This window comes from Archocentrus centrarchus, chromosome 1 (assembly GCF_007364275.1).
Source record: "Archocentrus centrarchus isolate MPI-CPG fArcCen1 chromosome 1, fArcCen1, whole genome shotgun sequence".
In the NCBI taxonomy this organism is placed as follows: domain Eukaryota; kingdom Metazoa; phylum Chordata; class Actinopteri; order Cichliformes; family Cichlidae; genus Archocentrus; species Archocentrus centrarchus.
In genome coordinates this window covers 26,084,218-26,101,659 of record NC_044346.1, presented here as the reverse complement: position 1 = coordinate 26,101,659, position 17,442 = coordinate 26,084,218, and the positions used below count along the sequence as shown (strand labels likewise).

Here is a 17,442-nt window from a genome sequence, read left to right as displayed (position 1 = left end):
GAGAAAAAAGCTCCTTAAATAAGCTCTTTTTGTGTTTGTGGGTTTATGGGAAGGAGTTTGTATACTGACCCTTTCCAGCTCCACAGTGAATGTCTGGTCCCAGGCCTGCTCTCCCACAGTCTTCCAAGCAGTCTGGCCCACCACTGTGTTATCCAGCTTCAACACCGCACTCACCTCAGCTATAGACACATGCAAACCAATGATTTCCTCCAAAAGTGACATTCCTATACAGACATTTCAGCCTTAAAAATAAGTCCTAATAAAGCACAAAATAATTAAAATAAGAATTAATGAGTCCCAGTAATTTCCTTTGAGATAAAAGGAAATGGGACAAAACCTTAAAAAAACAAACAAAAAAAAAACAACCTGTTTTTAAACTTCCTTTCCACTCTTGTTATATGACCTGATCAGTAGTATGTAAACTGACAAGCCTAAAGTGACCCATGAGAAGGTGGTAAAAAGCCAAGCTGCAAATTTATAGCCAACACAGAATACCTACAGTGCACTGAAAGCTACAATTAAAGTATCTGGTATTTCCATCTATTGCTTTAAATTCACAACATGCACACTTATACAGTCACTCACAGGAGACTTCCTCCGTCTTGCTCGGCGTCTTCCCGCTGACAGAGCCACTGCGTCCATAGAGTCCCTTGCTGCCCCTCATGAAGGACCTCGTGTCTCCGGGGCTGTAGCAGGGCAGCATGACAGGTGTCCCTTTACTACGACCTGGGACCACCTCCAATAGCCCAACACAGCCCAGCAGCTGCACCTGTAATGTACCTGAAGACAGAGGAAAACAAAGTAGGTGCAAACCACAAAAACACACCTCAGTTCAGTACTGATGTCTTAATGTTGTAGGTTTTTCCTGATCCTTCTGATTTCTTTTGTACAACATACCAGTGAGAGGCGATGGCTTGCTGAGGGTGGTATACTGGTTTTGAAGGTAGGGGGCACTGTGGCGGGAGCTGAAGGCAGGTGAGGAGGCCAAGACCAGCTCCTCTTTGATGATGCTGGCCTTAGGATGGTCCTCTGGCAGCTCTGCCAGGCGCTGGTCCAGAGAATCCCTCAGCAGGTCCAACCGCTGTGACGCCTCGCTCAGACGAGACTGTGCCTACAGAGTGTTGAAATATTGATATCTACCTCTTAAACTGTCAAGCAGACATTAAGTGAATAATCAAAAGTCCTATGCTACCTCACAGTGCACAAAAATCCAGTCAGCAATTTAATCCCTAATTTAATCCCATTTTACAGTAATCACCCGCTGCTCTGCTTCTTGCCTTTCGTGTGTCTGCAGAAAATACAGGCCTGTAAGTGCACGCAGCAACACAATGTTAGGTTTGAATGAGTTATATTTTGAGTTATAGAACAGTAAAGACTTGTGAGTAAGGATTCAAAGTCAGAACTCTCACGGTATGTGGTGAGAGAACAAGTGGTTCATTGTCACTGTGGGGGGAAATGCAGCATGTCCCCCAGCAGCTGCTGTTGTGAGGATTTCTCTCAAATGTTTTTATGAACAGAGTGCAAAGTTCAGCAGTTGAAACTGTTTTGTGAAAGATCTGATTTCATAGAAGACTCCTCTGCTTTGAGTTTCCTAGATGTATAAAGACCAACTCAAGATGCCTTGATGTAATGACTAAATAAACAAAACTGTGTTCAGCTCAAGAGATAAAATTCTTGTGATGTATCTGAGACAACACCAAAAATAACTGAAGTCTCAGATAGCAGAAAACAAGAAGAGGGGGTTAACATCTAAAGATGATCTACAGGTGTGTCGGTATGAAGTCATTGGTGCAGCTGCTGCTCCCGCATGTGTCTGTGTGCGCTTTGAAGTGCGTGAAAGAAAATCATCTGCAGGAGCAGGTCTAACCTCAGACAGAGCTTTCTTGTCCTGAACCTTGTTGGCCCCCAGGAGTCTGAGGACATTTTTGGCCCCCTCAGCTACAGCATGCTCCACCCTGTAGTGATGTCTCAGCTCTTCAATACGCAGCTCCATCCCACACACGTCTTGGTTACCTGCACGGCGGGAAGGGCAAACAACATTGCTGCGCATCAGAGACAATGGCAATCCCGTGCACAGTTCAAGTGATGCTGTACTGCCACAGGACACAGTTATACACTATTTGTCTCTATACAGTGCACGTGGCAGCTACATTAAAGCTTTCCTGTTTTGGCAGTGTTATAGGGAACTCCCCTGGGCATACTAAGAAAAGAAGAAGAAAGAAGAAGAAGAAAGAGCTTTACTAAGTTAGGTTAATGCTTTAATGCGTGTGATGCATTTTACAAGGGGCAAACAAAGAAAACAGAGAGGCCTGGAGGGAGGTAAGCAGCCTCTGACTGTTCCACGGGAAGCATTAGCATAATTCCAGCCTCTCTTTCTAAATAGTCCCATATTCCTGCTTTAAAAGCAAACACAGCAAACAAGCAAGTCTAACAGCTGGTAACATTAATGCAACAATATTACTCTAAATTTTTAGCGTTATCTTTTGGGTTGGAGAGTATTAAATAAAGAATGAGTTATAACAGAATATGCTGCTTAATCACCTCAGAAATTAAAATACGCTATAATTAGGGGAAAAAAAACAGTCTGAAAATGAGATGCAAGGCTGTCAACTTAAAAGCTAAAACATACTCAAGCTCCCTCACTTAGAGAACAGACATGGGAATCAGCCTCAGAGCAGCACCCTACAGCACAAATTACAGCAAAGTGCTTGGCTTAATGGCACTGATACAGCCTTCAATGATGGGCAACAAACGGAGAGCACTTGGATGTGGGAAGAGCCGGAAGGAGGTGCGTGATAAGGAAAAGGACAACTGGATAAATGGCATTCAAAGACGATGCATTTGACTTTCAAACACAAGATTAGTGAGGAGGAAGGACCGGAGAGCAGCAGGATGATTTTTATGACTTACGAGCTGCTCAAACAACTGCAGGAGACATAAGAGAAAGAAAGGACAAGAGGGAGGTAGGGGTGGATGCTTTCATCTCCTAATAAGGTGTTCTGCCTGGAGCCCAGACCTCTGCTAGATGACCCCTCCACCGGGTGTGGTGCCTGGAGACTGTCTGTGTACACTATACACACAGCCCTGTGATTGTGTGTGTGTGTGCAGTTTAAAGAACAGAGACAAAATCACCTGCACAGAGCCAGATTTACAGCTGAGGTTACCGTTAGAGACAATTGAAAAGAAAAGGCGTACAAAGGCACAAGCATAAGCTCTATATGTAATACATGCATGTCTACAGGGCTTGTGGAGTATTGCTGCATAAAAACACTGTATGAAACATATTGTGGTTTCAGAGGGATTTGAGCAAACTCGTATGATAAACTGACTCAAGTAATGTCATGTGAATATCAGTACAAAAAAAAAAAAAGGAAAAAAAGTTAAATCAGGCGCTGCAGCCTCATTCTCAACTCTGCTGGAGGCTTGAGGAAACATTAGCTGCTACCAGTATAACAAACCCCTTTGTGCTCAGTATCAGAGCACGAAAATCTAATTAGGGATGCACAAACTATTGAATTCTGGGCCAATCCCAACACTGATGTTTAAAATAAAATTTGGGTTGATAGTCAATGCACATACTGACTTTTTTTTTTTTTTTTTAGTTTTGCTTGATTGAGTACAGTGAACAGTACGGTTTGAGACAATCTGAGCTTTGTGATATAGCATGTTATCCTGCTGGAAGCAGCCATCGGAAGATGGGTACACTGTGGTCACAAAGGGATGGACATCGTTAGCAACAATCCTCAGATAGACTGTAGTGATTAAACAGGGCTCAGTTGAAGGGTGAAAAGGGTGCCAAACTGTGCAGAGAAAATATCCCCACACCATTATACCACTACCACCAGTCTGACCTGTTGATACAAGGCAAGAGAGATCCCTGCTTTCATGTTTACACCAAATACTGACCAAAAGTTGTAGCAGAAATCAAGACTCGTCAGACCAGCCCCACTCTGTCTCCGCTTCTGTTTTAATGATTGTATCATGAGCAATATTAGGAATAACACTCCAATTTTAGGTTTGGTGAAATTCAATTTAAGCCAAGCTATTGAATATTTAGTGAGATGTTGAATGCTGCAGCATTTTCTTTTCTTTCTTTTTTGTATACACTTACAGAAAACAGTGGCAGAATGATATCTTTGCAAAGTCTTTTGTTTTTATTTATTAATTTTTTTGCAATTGGGAGTTGTAAGACTTGAAGATGAAAAATTGCAGCACAGACACCAAACTACGAATAAACTGTCAGTGGCTGATGGTTTTGGGGGGGTTTTGTAGGCTATGGGTTTTTGACGAGAAAGAAGGAGGCGCAGAATAAAAACAACAATAACTGTGGTCTGGCTGCACTGATTTTCATGCTCAACATTTAAAACGATTTCATAGGATGAACATTTAAAGCACACTGCTGCTCGGTCTGGTCATTAACCTCTATATGACTATTTTTAATCACGTTCCAGCAGTGGAAAGAACTCTAGATCATTATAAACCCTGTAGGTTTTCCACATGGAGGACACAGATGGATAAAGTATGCCCTTAAAAGGCCCTTAAATAATCCTTCCAAATGGACATCGTCTTCCTTCCCTTAAAAGACACCCTCTTTCTTAACGGCCATCAGCGCTGTCTGACAAGAGCAGAAAGGAATAGATAGCCCCAAAGGGGATATACCGTCTTTGATATCTGTTTTTTTTACTTCTACCCCCTCCTATCGCTCTCCCTCTGCTCTCCTGCTACATTTTACCAGATCATTCACCTCCTGTGACTGGCATCAGTTGGCCTGTTTTCCCAGCAGAGAGGTCTTAATGGTCCACAGCACTCAGAGCAATAAAGAGGTATGTTCACCTGCCCTGGCATTGATTGCCCTGCCACAACATACCATATAATATGAGTATGTGACAGGTGACAGCATACAGATAACAACAGCTTCTTTGATTGTATCTTTAAGTGCACGGCCAAAAGTACCTCAGTATGTGTGCCCATCCCTTGCAACTGCTGCACACCTGATTCAGGAGTGCAGGATTAACATGAAAAAAACAAAACAAAACAAAGCATAAAAAAAAAACACTGTGTGTCAAAGAGACTTTTCATCTACCCTCCATTTTTTGTAGGTCTTTTTTTGTTTGTTGTGCATCTGTGTGTGACTCTTAGTGATTGTGGTAATGTGCCAGGTGGGCTATTTCACAGGCTTTGTATTGTTCAGTCCCATATTTGGCCAACCCACTGACATAAACACACACAGACAAATGCACACACACCCCGCCCACACCGTGTCAACTCTAACTACCCTCTTCATCTTCTCCCAAAGACCCGGGCAGAGAGATGTGAAAACAGAGCCGGCGCTTCATTGATCTGTTTATGCTCTTGTGTGTCTGCTGTCTGGAGCTGCTGCTCAGGACAAAATGTATTACACGCAGAGAAGGAGAAAGAAGACAGACTGCAAATCTCACAAAGGCATAGTGAGATTAAAAAGACCTGGCTAAAAGCATCTTGTCATTGCCAGCTGACCACTGTCATAAACCACAAGGTTTAATACTTGATTGTTTAGTTCACAAATTATGTAACTATGGGGGCAATTTAACACTCTTTCTGGCTTTATGTGCACTACAACAGGTCAGCTTAAATTTCTGTATCTGACAGGAGCTTCAAAATAAGCATTTAAATGTTATTGTTGGCTAAGTTTAACCTTGAGCAAGATAAGTACCCTCATTGATTTACTGCCAACAGACCAATTTTACTGTGATTTGGTGCTCAGACGCTCTTTTAAAGGACCAGTAATGGGTGTACTGGTACTTTAAGCCACTGACTATGTAATTGCTACCTCTGCTCTCATCGCCTGTAAGCTGTCTACTTAATAGACATATTTAAAAAAAAAATATATAGTAACATGTACCTGAGGAAATAAAAAAGACCAGGTACTACAAACGAATAGCAGTCAATGTGGTTAATTTTGTCAATATTCCTTTAGGCAGGTGTTCACACTCACCCTGTGTGTCATCATTGTGCTCGGTGGCCTGAACAGCCTTTCGGATTTGCATGCGGATGATGTCGATTTTGGTCTTACTGTCCTGCAGCATCTGCTGTGCCGTCTGCAGCATCTTCTTATCCTGAGGAACCAAACAATAAGCAAACCACATCACATGATGTGAACAGTGGATTATAATAGAAGATAAGAGGAAACATGTTTGACACTTTCTGGGCTTCCCAAAAACAAAAGCTGTGATGAGCAACTCTGTGTAGCAGTAACACAAGTGGAGATATGATAGCAAGGTCAAAAGACAAAGAAACAAATGCTTCAAAGCAAAGGGGAGGCAGTGTATATGGCAATTAATTGTGGAGGTGTGCGCATTTAAATGTTAGGTTAGATACACAGAAATCCCGAGTCGGCAGATGGCAAGGTTACAGACCATGAATGTGTGTGCACAGTCAGTTATCCACCACCTGGGGGAGGGGTATGTGTGTTCCTTTGTCTTGCTCATTGTAACCCTTGTAATCAGTGTCCTACACTTTGTCCAATTCAGCTGTGCTTGACTGTGTGTGTGTGTGTGTGTGTGTGTGTCCAGACTGTTCTGTACCTTGGTTGATCCATTCGAGTAAATAGGGATCATATTTTCAACCCCCTGTTTGACTTTGAGCTCGATGTTGAGCTGTCTCTCCAGGGCTGCAATGCGTTCCTTGTGGGCTGACGTACGACTCTCAGCCCCCGGAGACTGAGGACACTCATCTGTGGTAACGAGCAAAGGTTGGAGAGTATAAAATAAGGAACAAGATGAGGGTTCACATGGTGTGCTCTAAAGTGAAAATACCCTTAAGGGAATTTCATGAGTCCTCTAATAACACTGCACTGTATTTCTGTGTGGTAAGTACAGGAAACTGATCTGATGACTGTTAAGGTTGTCTGTGCGATTACAGATCAACCACAGTCATAAGCAGGCTAGAAACAAGCTGTAGGCTTAAAACATTTCTTCAGCTTCTCCAAACGATGTCAAATCAAGATGACAATGCAAAGACAAATTTTATAGTTATAAAGTAAGAGAAAGAAATACTACATGACTGCAGACGGCTGAGCCGATACTAAAAGCAGGCTCTCCTTGTTGATTTTATACATAAGTATGCATTTTTGACTCTATACCCCATCAGAGTGGATTTTACATTAAAATAAATATGCGACTGAAGTGCACTTTCAGCTTTGCATTAACTTTTTAGGAATTACAGCAATTTTTATACACATTCCCCCATTTTCAGAGGCTCAAAAGCAATTTGGCAAACTATAAATGTTAAATATAAGGATTATTTTTAATACTTTAATAAATAGTTCTTTGTAGTCAATGACTCCCTGAAGTCTAGGATCCATGGATATCACCAAATGCTGTGTTTCCTCCCTTGAGATGCTCTACCAGGACTTCGCCGCAGCCAGTGTGGGACTTTCAGCACTCAGATTCATATTTAATAACTGAAAATCATGCTCTGTTTGGCTGAGATTAAGTGAGACTCGGCCATGGAAGAACATCCAATTTCTTTGTCTTGGGAAACTCTTGGGTTGCTTTTGCAGTATGCTTTGGGCCATTTGTTCTGAGCAGAGAGCATAGCTCTGCACACTTCACAATTCATCCTGCTGCTTCTATCAGCAGTCACATCATCAACGAACACTCGCGACTTGGTTCCACTGGCAGCCACTCATGCCCATGCCGTGACACTGCCTCCACCATGTTTGACAGATGATGTGGTGTGCTTTGGATCACGAGCTGTTTCTCTCCTCCTCCATCCTGATTTTGATTTCGATATTTTTTTCAGAACTCTGCGGGCTCTTAAGTGTTGCTCAGTTTAATGTTGGCCTCTCTTACTTGCACCGACATCTCTGTGGCTCTCATTTTGAAGGTTCCAGTTCAACACTTGGAATCAAGTTGAGATCTTTTACTTGTTAATTTGTGATGGAACAACAAGGGAACAGGCCTCACCTGGCCATGAAAACAGTTGTTAGTTAATTGTCCAACTTTCCTTTTGTTCCTCTGAAAATGGCTGTAATTCATCAACAGGCAATACCATAATTTTATTAAACCTCTTGAATAAAACTGGGAAGTCTGCTCTTTAACCACACCAGCTTATGCACTGAATTAATTGCTGAAGTTTTTCCCACACTGCAAAAATACCACAATACCACACAAAAATTCCTGCTCATTAATATATTAAATTTCTCACATGCGTACCTCGATTCTCTTCTCCTCCCTTCACCACAATATGAGCATCCAGTTCCTGCAGCTGAGCATGCAGGTTGTCCAACCTGCGGTTTGAAGACCGCAGCTGACTGTCCACCTGAAGACAAACACCAAGCATAAAACCTTGGCTGTTATGGAGATCACACTGTAGTTCCGCATCTTATTATCTGTACAAAACGATCAATGTGCAAACACAGCAATGATTAAAACATTGGACAATGGGTGGATCACTAACAAGACATGCAAGAACACAATGACAACCAAGAGAGGACAATTCAAAGACAATAAATTATGCTTCCCCCCATTTTTTTCCAGTCATATATATGCTGGTACAACAGTGGATACTCAAATATTATGTTTCAAATACTGAGGTGAGCCAAAAAGTCAGGATGCAGACTGCTCTAAACAATGATTCACACTGATTTTTCTACTCTTGGCTCTGGTTATTTCAGGGGGGACCGCTCTGGCTGTGAGGACGGAAGCTCCGCCCACCTGCTGCTTAAAACTTCTGTTTGCAAGTGCCACCCAATGAGGAGAAAGTGGATGTAATGGCTTGCTTCAGACAGAGGATGAAGTGAGGTGCTGCACCAAGGCCCAGTGTGGGATAAATAAGGATTTTTTAAACTTTTAAATCAACAATTCATTTTGTTTTTTGTTGACCTTCTATCTTAATCTTTTTTTTTAAGCACTTAGTTCACACACAATACCATTAAGTATGCAGGCTCAGCACGCCTGTCAAAGAAATCCATGAATAGTTCTCCATTAATGCCGCTGGGAAATTTGCAAACAATGAAAAACTAGTAACCTGAAGGTGACATATTCCTGTGCTCACTCACCAATGAAACAGGTGTAATTGTATCAGAGTAAATACTCATGACTTTTATACCAACGCATCATGAAACTTTCAGAATCTTCCATTCATAACAATGCACCAGTGTCTAGACAATCCTTTTTAACATTAAAATACTTGATGTACATTTTAAAGAGATGCAGTTGTGACAAACTTTGCATCACAGGAAAAGTGTAGGTTGCAAATTAAATGGCAAATTACTCATTCATGCTCCATGAAAAAAGTCTGCTGAAAACAAATCCATTAGTAGTAAAGGTACTCTGCTGGACTGAGATCTGGTGACTGCGGAGGCAGTTTGAGTACAATGACGGCACGGTTAGAATAACATCTGAAAGGTCTGCGTTCGATTCCACCATGGCCCAGGCCTCTCCCTCTCTCTGTCTGGAGTTTGCATGTTCTCCCTGTGCTTGCGTGGGTTTCCTCCGGGTACTCCGGTTTCCTCCCACATTCCAAAGACATGCACTTACTGGGGTTAGGTTAATTGGCTACTCTAAATTGCCCATAGGTGTGAATGAGAGCGTGAGTGTGAAAGGTTGTTTGTCTCTCTGTGTTGGCCCTGCGACGGGTTGGTGACCTGTACAGGGTGTACCCTGCCTCTCGCCCTATGACAGCTGGGATAGGCTCCAGCCCCCCCCCCCCCCCCCCGCGACCCTGAACAGGATGAGCGGAAGTGAATGGATGGATGGACCTGTCCGGGGTGTTCTTGAATCTTATGACAGCTGGGATAACCCCCTTTTTTAGACCATACTCTGGAAACCCTAGAGATGGTAGATCAGCAGTTTCTGGAATACCCAGACCAGCCACATTCAACGTCACTTAAATCCCCTTTCTTCCCCATTCTGAGGCTCAGTTTGAACTTCAGCAGGTGATCTTGACCATGTCTACATGCCTAAATGCACGGAATTGCTGCAATATGAATGGCTGATTAGATATTTGCATTAATGAGCAGTTGAACAGGTGTGCCTAATAAAATGGACAGTGGGTGTATAACAGCTCAAGTCATGCAGTAATCAAAGTGTGACACTTCTGCTGGAGTCCAGTAGTTAAACTGAGCAGTTCTGGGAAGTGGACAGTCAGGACATTTGTCCAAATCTTCCCTCTCATACATGTGCAGCACACAGCAGGAGACAGTCCACTTCAAACCTGTTCTCACTGGAAACACTCAGGTTGGTTTAGGCGAGGGTGCCGTCTGCACATGCAGTAACCAGACAGCGTTCAGTGCTTCACATATGTAAAAGCAGCATGTGTGACTGTGTGGAAGGATGGAGGACTCATAGTGTAGAAATAGGTGTTTTCTGGGACCTTTTCCTAGTCTGCCGTAAAAACAAACAGCATAATACCTTAAGATGCCAGCAAATCCGTTCAGTTCCAGTAAAGTCATGTATGTCTGATTCACCAGCCACATTTCCAAAACGCTCTAATTAAACCAGTTTCCTGTTATTTCTAGGGTAAAACTGACGTTTCACAATTAAATAGCACAGCTTCCATACCTTTATCATTTTATTGCTACCATACCCAGTTAGAGAGGTTTTGTCTTTGGAAAATACATATCCTAATAAACAAAAACGACCAAAAGGAATCACTGCAAGTCTTTAATGTCCTTAATTTCATCAGTTCCCAGTGGGAAACCTGTTTAAAGCTTCTATTCCCACCAAACATTTCAGACATTTGGCTGGTTCAATAAGCACTATACCGGGAGCCTTTTGGACTTGAATAAGCCCCCTGTGCCTACCTGCTGTGCATTCCTCTTGTCAGTTGTTGCCCTGCGCAGGTTCTCAGCTCCCTCCTTGATTTTCAGCTCCTTGCGAATTTCCCTGCGGATTCTTTCGCGCTGCTCATCCAGAAGTTGCTGAACACTGGAGTCCGAAAAGTCAGAGTTCTGGTCCAAACCAAGCTGCTCGAGAACCGACATTCCACCCGGGTCGCTCTGAACAGGAGGAGAGCAGGAGCGGGAGAAAACAAGGAATTAGACAAAAATCGACTAAATTTCCAACATATCACTCCACTTTAGACTGGTGGGAAGAGGTGCTGAGAGTGAGATAGACAGAAGAGGAAGAGATGGTGAGTAAGATAAGGCAGTAATGGGAGGAAAGTGATTGTGGGGTTGGGGGAGCAGAGGAAAAGGACAACCAAGAAAGCTACAAAAGGAAGCAGGAAGATAGGGGAAAAGATGCAGGATGAGTGGTGAGGAATGACAAAAATCTTCTTCAGTTGTTGTTTATGATATTTCCAAACAAATCTGCAACGTCCGACCTGTTTACAAGCAGGGCTTTGAAACTGCTGATGCTCAGGAATACCATTAGAGATCCTATTTTCAGGAAATTCTGTCTGCCAAATGGGATAAACTCAGACTATACACAAGGATCAAAGTGAATTACAGATCTGTCCCATGACCCATGCTGTCCATTGTCCTCATTCAGCTTTCTCACAAGCCAGCCCCTCTCTACTGTGTGGGAGAAATCCAACAATTGTCTAAACTTACATGAAAAACAACGGCACACACATCCGTACTAGAATGTGAATGGACTCCACTCACACCACAACTTTTTCTTGTCTACTCGGAAGATATTTATGTGTCTTCTGCCCTCAAGTAGAACTACAACTTACTACAAAGCAAGCCATCAGGAACACAGCAGGAGATAAAGACTGCGGGTTACTAGAAATCAATGTCGCTCAGCCACTATTACAGGAACTCACAAATCAAACAAACAAGCCAACAACACTTCACCTCCGAGCTGTCCTCATCTTCCTCGTCACCATGCCAACACATAATTCACTCAATCTTATATGTCCCAAAAAGCTACAGAGGAGCAGAAATCTTGTGGTTCGCTTCTGAGCTCCACCAAACCGTCAATGCCACACAGAGAGCAACAGAGGCTAAGGGGAGAAAAACGATAAAAAGAGATAAAGAGAAGGAGAGTTAAGTGAGGGAGGAGGGGGAACGCCTCCAAAAGAGGATATCCGTCCCAACACCAAGCTGCTCAGGCCTTTCCTGTTTCCTCTGTGATTTTGCTGCTGTCAGTGGTGAGTGAGACACAGAGAGAAGAGAGACAGGACTCTGCACATAAAGACTGCATTCTCCCTGTTAAAAACTTAGTTAATTATTTTTGTATCTGTGGCGCAAAGTCATTAAGTTCACCGCTTAATCAGATCTGGCCAGGAGTGAATTTGTGACAGCTATTTTTTTTTCGCCCTCAATTTGGTCAGTGATATAATCTTAAGGGCGGAAACAAGGGGAAGGATGCGTTTTCCAAGTATTGGATCAAAGCCAGCGAGTAAGGTTGGGACACATTACTGCTGCCTGCTTGACCTCCCATTTCCTTTGGGCTCCACATCAACAAACCCCAGTGGTGATTCCCCTTCGCCTATAGAAAGCCCTCCTAAAATATGATAACATCACTATAGGAGTCACAGTGGGTGGACTCTAACAATAGTACAGCTTTGCCTGACTCATTTAGAAGAAATCGATGCATTTTCTTGTATGGCTCATCATATGACAAACCAAACGTCTATTACGCTGAAACCCCCAATCAACAGAACCAGTTAGAAAATCATTTTATCACTGCATTAGAAACGAGTAAGGGATTTTCCTTTGGTTATGGCCAAAAATCCTTTGGGGGAGGCAAAAATTCCTCAGTGCGGGAAAAACCCTGTTCATCTTTCAAACGGTAAGAGGAAGAGTGTGTAGTCTGTGTCAAGATGTACAACATCAGTGTTGAGATGTAAGATTATGTGGCAAACGAAGGGAGATTTGTAGCCCAGTGGTCTCAAAAGAAAACAAAAATATGCAAAGTTTCTGTCATCCATCTGTGCTGCTGTTGAGTTTCAAGCTTTGGTCAGTGTGCTGTAAGTGCTGTTTTTCTATGATTCGTTTGCGGCTGTATAATGATCGGCTGATAGCTTGCAACAGCAGCCGCATTAAGAGAATACAATTATGAAAATTAAAAATGTCAAAATTTTGAAACAGACCATCTTTGGTAAACAAAATGCTCCATTAATCATCAGTGGATGTTTGTCAGCATAATACAGTTTGGTCAGATGTTTACATCCACTCATCATGGCAATCATCATCAAGTGTTCTTTTTCCAGGGTGGAATGATCATACAGCATACATCTTTAATCATTTTATAAAACAAGAATTTGGTGCACAAGTTTGAATTATTTTCCACTGCAGATTCCAAGATCATCAGTTCAAACAATTGTACACAAGTACAAGTTATTCAGATGTATCACTTTGCCAAAGTCTGGAAGAAGACCCAAACTGTCACCCTCAGATGAGAGGAAACTGGTTAAGATGTTCAGGAACAACCCAGGAACCACCGAGGCTCAAGGCAGCCACGAACTGGAAACTGCTGCAACACCAATGTCACTGTCCACAGTGAAGTGAGTGTTACACTGCCATGGGCTGAGAGGGGGGAGAGCAAGAAATAAGCCCCTGCTCCACAACTGCATAAGAGCAAATATTTCTCCACCTTTCACCTCTCAGTTTGAGTAATCCAAAGTGGCCAGTGTACCACACCAGCTCTTTAAAACTTGAAATTTTCCCTGTTGACTAAATCATTTGCATGCATCTCATAACTGAGAGAGAGAGAGAGAGAGAGTGAGACAGGATAGCATACAGAAAGGCAAGAGTATGCTACAGCTAGCAGTTATCCCTTTGATACAGGGACAATGAATGCTGCTCATTAGGTGCCACTGGCCTTCTGTTAGCTGTCACTGAAAATGACAACAACCAAAGTCATGAGGCCAGCAGTGACATGATGACTCTTGCTAAGCACAGCCTTTACAGAGGTTTTGACTGGATATCACGTTTCTATTTACAGAAAACCTGTTAAAATGGTTTATGTGTTTTCTTGTCATGTTGGGAGAACTTGAGCGCAGACGGGACTAATTATGTGTGATTTTGCAATTTGTCTGTCTGTCCACATACAGCTGACTCATCTCCGTCTAAATTGGTAGATCTAAACATGTAGATATGATTATTTCCTGTAATCTGTAAAAAAAAAAAAAACAGATTCAGCTAGTTCACAGTGGCTCTGTGAATATAAGTGAGCCGGCTCATCGTAGATTTGCTTCTATATCATGTAAAAGGCAAAATCTTTTTTCTGGTACATGTAACTTTTGTGCGGGTTTATAGCTTTTTAAACATTAGTGGGGTGTATATTAAATTACTTGACACTAGCTACATTTGTCAATAACGTTTAGTCTGTTATGATTAATACAAAAAAAAGAGTTTAAAGTGAAGAAAAATATATTATTAGCGTGTTCTGTCATACGCTGACATGAACTATGGATGATTTAAATGTACAGTAGGGTTATTTTTCATGCCTGAGGCCCACATAAAATGTTATCAAGGGCTGATAAATGCAAGCAGGCCACAATCTGATAATCCTGAGTGCAAGTGAAGTGGTTGGGTACATCTGTACAATCTATTGCAATTCAAAAAAAAAATAACCACATAACACATCAAGCACAATAAAAGTTGACAGCAGAGGCCAAACACTTGAATTAGACTGTATTAGACTGAACATGTGTGGATTCTGGGTGACATAATTAAGAACAGCTTACAGCTTGTAAGAGTTTAATTTTGAACTCTGTAACAGAGACTCTGTGGCTCTTAGATGCTGTAAACCAAAATAAAGGCATTTATAACTTTACCACTAATCATGCAGCGCTACACTTAATATCACTAGAGAGGATCTTTGAAAGGAAATGTTGCAGAGTCGCTTGTCTTTATGAGCAGATATAAGCCTTCTGGGTGGTGGTTGTTATTCTAAGGCTGTGACCCCTCTTTATCCAGAATGACTGATGAAGATGAGGAGAAAGCTCACTGGTGCCAAGACGCCTCTTTAACACGACACGGTTAATCTTCCCCATCTACATTCGTGTCTCCACCTCCCTGTGTATATACATGTAATCCACACCTGTGGCTGTAAGAAACTCTTATGAAATGTTTGCTTACGTTTCCAGCGGACAGTCTGCCATTGCTAAAAAAAGGCTTAAGTGTTTCAGTATTAGTGGATTGCTGTGTTTGTACTGAGCCAAGTGATTATCAGTGAGATGTTGAAGTGATTGTGTAACTGAGCTGGAGGGAGGTTGTTTAAGTTCTCATACTTTGCTCATATTGAGCTGCTTTAGCTGGCCTCCTCAAAAAATGTGGCTATATATCAGGGCGACAGAGATAGGTGTGGGGACTGCAAGAAATGGGATGGATGGTTTTGTTTTCTTTAAGTCGGATCAGAAACACATTAAAAGACTAAAAGCAGGCAACATAGATAATAAACACGAGCGCTCAGCTGTTTGGGATTCGTAACAGGGGGGAAGGGAGAGGGATCATTTTTTTTCAGATACCAATGCAAACGCCAAGACTATGACAATTGCTCGACTTTTTCAAATCAGTGACCATAACGGTAAAAGACATCACATGTAATGGATTCACATAAAAGCCAGGCTTTAAAAACTTCTCCAAGCCTGATCTCCTCAAGCAAATCGCACCGGGTCAATTCATCTGGTCATCTTTAAGTGGGGACTCGGGACCCGCACTCTTCATCTCGCCAGCAGTTATATCACACGTTGTTGACTTTCTACAGTCTCTGGTCACCACTGTGTGTGGCTTCCAGTGTGGATGGGGCTGTGAACTGGGTCAACACTTCAAAATCAAAGCCAAAGTCAACTTTCCTGTTAATTCTGCAATATGTACAGTACAAATGAGGTCTCTCCCTGACCCACGTTGTGCAATTAGCATCAAACATAAAATAAAAACACTTCTGCTAGTTGAATCAAACTGTTCTTTCTTTACACAAAGTGGCCATAAGAGCCATCACTGATGTTGACAGTTTGTGGATGCATGCACACATAAGGTCAGCAATAGTTATTCAAGTTATGTAAGCCTAACATCACACACAGGTGTGTTTCCTTAAAAGGAGCACCCAGAACAAACGTTTAGCACTCCAAAAAAAACATGAAATCCATATTTAGTTGTAAAAGAATGAACGCTCGGTCCAGCACGCTTCAGGATGTGACATTTGTCACCTTCCAACACAACACATGTTAAAGACATGCCAACAGCAGCAGACGTCTGCATAATGTGATCTGACATGCATATGTAGGTAGCACAGAGAGGAAGCATCAGATGAGTCACAGTGGTCATGGTGAAATTGATACTTTTCTCAGGCTGACACCTCTTCATGGAGTTGGGCTCAGCAGTCAAAGAAAGGAAGCCGATACAGTCCAAAAAGCAACTTCACTCTCCATCTGTTGACCCCGTGTTGCAGTACAAAGATGGCGACAGCTAACGGCAATGAGTGACTCATCTTGTGCAGCTTGTTAGTGAGCTAGCCCAGGGAGGAACATTCAACTGCAGTGTCCAGGGAAGCAATGACGGGCTAATTCAATAGATAACGGCACCAAGCGAGGCTAATTCAATCAGACTGTGTGAGCAGCACAGAGGAGCCTAGGGCTGGACGGAGATGGACAAGGCACGATCGGGGTAGAGTGCAGCTTTTATTTATTTATTTTTTTTTTTTTGTGTGTGTGTGTGTGTGCGTGCATGTCCTCTAATGTGAGTACAATGCCTGGAGTTTTCCAACTGAGTGATAATGACCACTCAGTTCAGAGACAGTGTCCACACAGAGGTCATGGAAAGGCGTGGCTGTGACGATGTGCACGGCAAAACTAGGAGGACAGATATTTACTTTTAATGCACGGACACAGACACTCAAACAGTAAAAAACACAAAACCCATGTCAGGTTCCAGCGAAACATAACGACATGTCTCCTGGGGAGTGAGGCCACACAGCTCAGCCCAGTTCAGGTTGAGAACATGTTATTGTAGAGGGTGGGATCGGTGCACTCTCATGGTCATAGCACACCCTTTTCAGAGCGGCCTGGCAAACATGACGAGAAGTGAAAATGTCAAAAAAAAAAAAAAAAATGCCTGGATGTCCGTTCTGTCATGATAGGGGAAGGGCAGATGAGCTCTGGCTGTGCTCAGGTCACAGCTAATAATAGAGGGGGAAGAAGAAAGAAGAAGAAAGATACGGTTCAGGAAGCATTTCAGACAGAAACAAAAACTGAATATGAAATAGTACTGATGATTCACTCTCTGCACCCAACACAGATAACTATTTTAGCAACAGATGACGATTACTTATGATGATCAAAAGAGCACCATTCCACAAATAATGTATGTTAACTTATTAGTCTTAGGTTTGTTAAGTGGGAAGCCCAAGTGGCAACCTTTGGGGCTGAAAATTTAAGCCGGTGCAACGTAGTTCCTGTAATGGCCACTTGAGGCTGGCTTCTGCTAAAGTGCCCAATTTTACTGTTTATAGCAAAAAAAACAACTTTTTTTTTTTTTTTTTTGGTCTCAACTGCCATTTTTACCCT

The 17,442-nt window shown here is 42.4% G+C and overlaps 1 protein-coding gene across 3 annotated transcripts in view; it reads right to left on the bottom strand.

Moving 5' to 3' along the window:
- The window catches only part of pkn1a (protein kinase N1a), a 61,498-nt gene that overhangs the window by 11,261 nt on the left and 32,795 nt on the right, over positions 1-17,442 (bottom strand). For 2 of the 3 annotated variants that reach the window (XM_030726707.1, XM_030726716.1), the window contains exons 1-9: positions 11,783-11,922; positions 10,787-10,981; positions 8,196-8,301; positions 6,564-6,712; positions 5,975-6,095; positions 1,868-2,013; positions 898-1,111; positions 586-780; positions 70-179 (exon numbers count right to left, since the gene is read on the bottom strand). In XM_030726707.1, the coding sequence (XP_030582567.1) occupies positions 70-179; positions 586-780; positions 898-1,111; positions 1,868-2,013; positions 5,975-6,095; positions 6,564-6,712; positions 8,196-8,301; positions 10,787-10,981; positions 11,783-11,824 (1,278 nt within the window). In that variant the 5' untranslated portion in view covers positions 11,825-11,922. Of the gene's footprint in view, positions 1-69; positions 180-585; positions 781-897; positions 1,112-1,867; positions 2,014-5,974; positions 6,096-6,563; positions 6,713-8,195; positions 8,302-10,786; positions 10,982-11,782; positions 11,923-17,442 lie in introns of those variants that run through there. The other variant, XM_030726726.1, reaches the window with a different exon arrangement.